Below are 7,239 nucleotides of genomic sequence, written 5' to 3'. Positions count from 1 at the left end.
CCCGCAACCAAGGTACATGCCCTTGACCAGAATTGAACCTGGGACCCTTCAGTCCGCAGGCCAATGCTCTATCCACTGAGCCAAACCAGTTACGGCTATGATATATTTTTTAAAAAATTTTGTTGTTGTTGATTTTTTACGGAGAGGAAGGGAGAGGGATAGAGAGTTAGGAACATCCATGAGAGAGAAACATCGATCAGCTGCCTCCTGCACACCCCCTACTGGGGATGTGCCCGCAACCAAGGTACATGCCCTTGACCGGAATCAAACCTGGGACCCTTGAGTCTACAGGCCGACTCTCTATCCACTGAGCCAAACCGGTTAGGGCTGAATGATATTTTTAAAGAAACAGCAAGGGTTTCGTGGCAGGGAGAGCTAAGTCAGCATCGTCATTATTAGTGTCGCCTTTTCTGTTTGCAAAGGGAAGGATGGCTGGGATGAGAGGCTGGCCTCACACTGAGGCCCTCCCTCAAAGCCAGGCCTTCCCGGTGAGGTCCAGGCCCACCAAGTGGTCAGTGATTGGTCCGTGTGACGCTCAGCCCATGTATGCCTGTCTTGATTGTAATGGACTATTTTGAGAAAGTCATCATGATAAAAATGTAGGATTTTAATTTAAAAATTAAAAACTTGAATTTAAAAGGTGTTTTTAGTATTACTAGCCCCTAATGTGTGAGTCTCTTGATATGCTTCCAAAAAAGAGTTGATTGTGTGGACAAAAGCCAGAAGCCGTAAAGAAGAAAACTCATAGTGCACAATGCCAGAGCAGGCTGTGGCCGCGAACCATTGCGGGCTTCTGCCGACGGCTGCAGGCACCGAAGCAGGTTGGACAGTAGACGGGTCGGGGGAAGAAAAAGAAAGCATATATTTGAATGTATTAAAAAAAATCTGTAGGGTAAAAATCACTATAAGTAAAGTTAAGATATTCATGACAGCTGCGAAAAATACTTTAAACTCATGACAGTTAAGGGCAAATTTCCTTACTATATAAAGAATTCCCATAAACCAGTAAGAAAAAGACCAACAACTCAATAGAGCAGACAAGAGATCAGAACATTTCAACACCTCCTAGAAGAGGCAATACGAATAACTTTTAACCACACAAAAAAAGATAATGAGGCTTTCTTGTAACAAGAGAAATGCAAATTAAAACTACTCAAATATATTTTCACCCGTTGGGCTGGCAAAAATCTGCAAGTTTGAGAACACATAGTAACGGCTGAGGTGGGGGAAACGGGCACACTCACAAGTGGCTAGTGGGAGTGTAAACTGTTGCAGCTTCCACGAAGGCAATTTGGCAGTATAATGACAAAACCATACCACCGTACTCACCGTGTAAGCCCCGCCCCCCCCACACACACTTGAAATATGTTTATTGTAGCTTACTCATTGCAACATTATTTGAAATGGCAGAAGATTGGAGACAACCTGAATTTCCATCATATGGTGCATCTACACAATGGATTGGATAATAGATGGTGAATCTACACAATGGATTAGATAATAGATGGTACATCTACACAATGGATTAGATAATAGATGGTGCATCTACACAATGGATTAGATAATAGATGGTGCATCTACACAATGGATTAGATAATAGATGGTGCATCTACACAATGGATTAGATAATAGATGGTGCATCTACACAATGGATTAGATAATAGATGGTGCATCTACACAATGGATTAGATAATAGATGGTGCATCTACACAATGGATTAGATAATAGATGGTGCATCTACACAATGGATTAGATAATAGATGGTGCATCTACACAATGGATTAGATAATAGATGGTGCATCTACACAATGGATTAGATAATAGATGGTGCATCTACACAATGGATTAGATAATAGATGGTGCATCTACACAATGGATTAGATAATAGATGGTGCATCTACACAATGGATTAGATAATAGATGGTGCATCTACACAATGGATTAGATAATAGATGGTGCATCTACACAATGGATTAGATAATAGATGGTGCATCTACACAATGGATTAGATAATAGATGGTGCATCTACACAATGGATTAGATAATAGATGGTGCATCTACACAATGGATTAGATAATAGATGGTGCATCTACACAATGGATTAGATAATAGATGGTGCATCTACACAATGGATTAGATAATAGATGGTGCATCTACACAATGGATTAGATAATAGATGGTGCATCTACACAATGGATTAGATAATAGATGGTGCATCTACACAATGGATTAGATAATAGATGGTGCATCTACACAATGGATTAGATAATAGATGGTGCATCTACACAATGGATTAGATAATAGATGGTGCATCTACACAATGGATTAGATAATAGATGGTGCATCTACACAATGGATTAGATAATAGATGGTGCATCTACACAATGGATTGGATGATAGATGGTGCATCTACACAATGGATTAGATAATAGATGGTGCATCTACACAATGGATTAGATGGTAGATGGTGCATCTACACAATGGAATACTATGCAGCTGTAAAAAAGAAACAAATAGTTCTTTGTGTATTTATTCGATAAGATCACTAAGGCTTATTGGTATGAGAAAAGCAGTGCAGAATCATGTATGTTGGATAGTATAACGTATGTAAAAGTGGGATGGAAAAGTATGTGCTTGTATGGACATAATATGTCTTTGAAAGGATAGATAAGAAACTGACAACATGGTTTGTCTGCGGGAAATAAACGGAATGAGCTGAGAAACAGCAGTAGGAGGAAGACTTTTTGAAATTTAAAAATTAAAATAGAACTTATGTAGTCTTATGATTCAAAAGGAGGCATATACCATGCAAGCGTTATGAACACAGTAAAAGGAGCCCCTACCAGCCCTGATTTAGAAATAGAGCTTTATCATTGCTTTGAAGCCCCCACGTGCCTCTGCCTGGTCCCATTGCCTGCTTTTCCACTCTTTCTCCTATTTCTTTTCTAGTGTAAATGCATCCCTTTGATCTTTTCTGTAACTTCCATAAAATTTTTCTCTGTGTTTTTTTTTCTCCCTGTCTATCTTTATACACACATGTTTGTATATCCCCAACCCATAGTTACCTCTGGCGCCTTTCCCCAGATCAACCCCTAGAATCTGTCACCCCCTGCAGGAGGGAGAAATGATGCCAGCACTGGAGCCAGTCCCCAAGGGAGAAGATGAAATGTTGAAGAGTATTCTCTAAGAAGAGGGAGAAAGAGGAGGAGGAGGAGGAGGAGGAGAAGAAGGAGAAGGAGGAAGAAGAGGAGAAGGAGGAGGAAAGTCTTGAGGAAGAGCAGGCAGAAAGTCTTGAGGAAGAGGAGGAGGCCTCCACGTCTCCCAGGCTCATCCACCCCAACGATGTCCTTAAGATTCTGGAGGCCTTTGTCAAGGGTCTGAAGAAGCCCAGGTGGGCTGTGTGTGGAGGTCTTGCCTGACTGGGGAAACTGGGTGGGAGGAGAAGAGGCTGCTGACCGAGCAAGGACTTGGGGGAGTGAGTGAAGGGATGTCCAGAAGGAGGGCTGGAGGAATCGGCGGGCACTATAACGGAAGAGCTGGGGCGTTGAAGCGATTTCATTCACCATGCGTTCATCCACCTCCTCCTTTATCGGAGTCCGCTGTGTGTAGGCCCCATGGGAGTAACACCTCGTGATCAGAACGACTGTCAACGCCTTTGCAGGTGTCACCTTGCTCAGAGGAGGATGTGGTCAACTCCATTTGGCACGTCAGGGCGGGCGTTAGGAGAGGCTGGCCCTGGGACTGGGTTTTCTTAGCTGGGTAGAGTGGAGGATGTCACAGCCTGGGGAAAGCCCTGGTGGAATCAGGAATCATAACGGGGAGGTATGGCTCGAGTGTCAGGTCTGGTTAGGGGGCTGGTGGGTGGGAGATCTCGGAAAGCCTGCCTGCTGTGCGCCCAAGCCCTTGGTCTTCACCCTTGGGTGGACAGAGCTAGAAACAAGCCTTCAGCAGCGGGGGAACCGGGGTTAGACTTGCATTTTGGAAAGATCGTTTTGGCGACGGGGAGGGGGTGATGTTGGCTACAAGGAGAGCAGTGGGCAGCTGGGAGGTGCTGTCCTGGATCAAGGCTCTCCTAGAGTGGATGGAGAGGCGATGACAGCTTCTGAGAGCTGTTTTGGAGGCGTTAGTGAGAGAAATGGGCACAGTAATGCGCTCAAAGCCAGTGAGGTAAACTGACTGAGATGAAAAGGGTGGATAAACCCCAGCGGTGCTCCCACAGGTGACAATGGCACCAGGAATCAGGGGCAGTGATGATAAGCGTGTGTCCTTTCCGAGTCTCCCATAACCCGATTAGCTTGTATCAGTGGTTGCCAACATTTCGGACCTTGCGGCCACTGGTTGGCTTGTATAGCTGATTGGGAAGGTGACGGGTGGAAGGGCAGTAAGTCTGTGAGGGACAGGCACTGTGACTGGAGTGCCTGGGGGCCTGGGCGGTGCCAGCTGGACTTGATGGCACCAGTGCCCTTAACCTTCAGGGACGCTCGGGCACCAGTGAAGTTGCAGAAGGCCACGCGCGATAACTCCAAGGACTCTGACTACTGGAAGGCCCTGGCCACGGTGATCCCTCGCTCCAGGCAGAACCTCTGGGATGGTCTATACGCAGCCCTGGAGAAATACCAGTGAGTGTGTGCGTCATGGCCCCGAAGGGAGCTGGCAGGCAGTGGGGAGGGATCCCGCGCAGAGCGGCTGCGTGTGCCGCCTCCCTGTCCATGAACTCTTGGGGAGGAGCTGCCTGGGGCAACTGCTGTTGGGGGGTGGAGGGCAGTGCTGGTGGCTAGCTCTCTGGCTTTGCTCCCCCTGTCCTGTCCCCGCCAGCCCCCCGCTCTTACGGGCAGGAGGGCTGCTCTGGTGGGTGCGGCTCCTGGGGTCCTCTCCCACCTCTAGCTGAGCAGAAACAGGGACCCTTGGCAGAGGATGGAGGAGGCCATGGTGTCTCACGGATTTTTCTGCCCAAAGCCTGGTCCTGATGCGGAGGGCGGAGCTGCTGCAGGAGTGCCGCATGCTGGAGCAGCAGAACACGGAGCTGCAGCAGCTGCTGCAGAAATACCTGGGCTCCAAGGTGGGCGGGTCCCTGGGGTGAGGACAGGAGGCAGGGTGGGAGCAAAGGGGGGATGCACCCTGGGGCTGATATTAAGACGTGAAGAGCCCTCTCCCCCACTGAGGTAAGCAAGCTTTGAGACATGGGATGTCAGGCTCCATGATGCCCGGGTTTGGGCGCCGGCTGCTCCTCGCACCCTCTCAGGAGCAATGCAGGGCCCTGAGGTGTCAGCTCCCTGAGCCCTTCCAGGCGAGGTTCCTACTTTGGTCCTCACCACCGTCTGTAGGAAGAGGAGGCAGAATGCTTCTCCCCCTTTCACGAAAAGGAGACTGGTGACTTCCCAGAGCAGGGCCCCTCCCCGCTTTGCAGCCCAGATCATCTGGCCTGGGACGTGCCATGGGCAGAGGAGGCTCCAACTGGGGCAGGTGTCCCCTGGCCCCCATGTGTGCCCACTCCCGCGAGAGTCGGGCAACAAGGCCCGATGGGGGGGTGGATCTCACTGTCTCTACTCCCTCTGGTTCGTAACACAGTTAGTTGCTGGCTCTGATTGTGGTGGGGTGTCCTTCCCACGGTGCTGAGGCCATGGGCCAGGGCGGTCGTGACACTGGGTTGAGCATAGTTCCTCTGCCCTCAGCTGTGGCTGTGAGAGGTGACAGGCCAGGCCCTGGGGCTGCGCCACCCAGTGTGGTCTCAGGCTGCAGGTTGCACCTAAACAGGGGACGTGGTCAGCTTGGGTGTCATGATGACCCCTTGACCGTGACAGGATTAAGACATTAGGGGACCATGTGGTCCACCCTTCCGTCGATGCTATTGTGTGTAAGAGGACGGGGAGGAGGTGGGGAAGTGCAGGGCTAGACTAGGGGTGGGGTGGCAGGCGGAGAGGGGAGAGAATTTAAGACAAGTGGTTCTCAACCTTCTGGCCCTTTAAATACAGTTCCTCATGTTGTGACCCAACCATAAAATTATTTTCATTGCTACTTCATCACTGTAATGTTGCTACTGTGATGAATCGTCATGTAAATATCTGATATGCAGGATGGTCTTAGGCGACCCCTGTGAAAGGGTCGTTCGACCGCCAAAGGGGTCGCGACCCACAGGTTGAGAACCACTGATTTAAGAGGTTGGCTCAGAGTGGAGGTTAAGGATGTCCCCCTCCCCCGAGGTGAGCAGCTGGAGCAGAAGCCCAGCAAGAAGCCCTGGGACATGGCTTCTGAAGGAAGGCAGCTGTGGGCTCCCCAGGCATCCAGCAGCATTCGGGGAGGGGAGGCGTGCGGAGATGCAGAGGCCTGTGGGAGACCCCCAGAGGCCTGCAGGGGCCCCCGGGAAAGCGGGGTGACCTCCACGCCCTCTCTTCCAGATAAACTCGGAACTGCAGGTTCCTCCGACGCAGGTGCTGCGGATCTCCACAAAGTCCAACTAGGCCTGAAAGGGTGCTGTCCGCGGGGCACCAGTGCGGGCGCTGGTGCCGGAGCCGCACACGTGCCGGGCGCTGCGGGGCGCACTCTGCCTTCCCCAGAGCTGCCACTGCACGGTGACACGAGGAGTTGCCTGTATCCCACAGTCATGATTAAAGTCTTTAGAACGTTGTGGCTAGATCTTTTTTAAAGAGGCCAGGTCTGGGAGATGGGCCCTATCCCAGAGCTGCCACTGCACGGTGACACGAGGAGCTACCTGTATCCCGCAGCCATGATTAAAGTCTTTAGAACGTTGTGGCTGGATCTTTCTTAAAGAGTTCAGGTCCGGGAGACGGGCCCTACCCCCACCTCTGTGTCCCCAGGGGGCTTTGTCCCGGCCTCAGATTGTGGCACGAGAGCAGGCACGTTGCTGGGAGATGCAGCCCAGGCCAGTGGCACGGGCTCCCTTGTTGTTGGGGGCAGTTGGTGTCTATCCGTGGAAGCTGGAGCTTTGGGGCAGCTTGTAAGGTCCTCAGCTTTCACTCTGTCCTTGGGCCTGCAGGACCCTTTGGTTGAGCTTTTGGGGCCCCCGGGTGCCCCCTGGGCTGTGGTGTGAGGCTCCTTCCGTGGGCAGCCTGGGCAGGTGGCCCTGTGCCTTAGGCCTGCCTTGAACCCCGGGCCACGAGGCCACCCACAGGGAAAGCCAGAGGGGCCGGCTGGTGCCGAGTTCGCCAACCTCCGAGTGCCCGCCGGCCCTGCACCCCACTCCTGACCCCCTACTTGAGCAGACTCGTCAGCTCAGTGTTG

The 7,239-nt window shown here is 50.9% G+C and overlaps 1 protein-coding gene across 1 annotated transcript in view; it reads left to right on the top strand.

The window, feature by feature from the left end:
- DRC1 (dynein regulatory complex subunit 1) overlaps window positions 1-6,624 on the top strand; it is a 52,027-nt gene extending 45,403 nt beyond the window's left edge. The window contains exons 14-17 of the mRNA XM_015566372.1: window positions 3,176-3,391; window positions 4,476-4,619; window positions 4,957-5,059; window positions 6,396-6,624. Of these exons, the coding sequence (XP_015421858.1) occupies window positions 3,176-3,391; window positions 4,476-4,619; window positions 4,957-5,059; window positions 6,396-6,458 (526 nt within the window). The 3' untranslated portion in view covers window positions 6,459-6,624. The remainder of the gene's footprint in view (window positions 1-3,175; window positions 3,392-4,475; window positions 4,620-4,956; window positions 5,060-6,395) is intronic.
- Window positions 6,625-7,239: the final 615 nt, after the last annotated feature.

This window comes from Myotis davidii, unplaced genomic scaffold, assembly GCF_000327345.1.
Source record: "Myotis davidii unplaced genomic scaffold, ASM32734v1 scaffold238, whole genome shotgun sequence".
Classification (NCBI taxonomy): domain Eukaryota; kingdom Metazoa; phylum Chordata; class Mammalia; order Chiroptera; family Vespertilionidae; genus Myotis; species Myotis davidii.
Note: the sequence above shows the minus strand (reverse complement) of the source record. Positions and strands in the feature narration are given on the sequence as shown.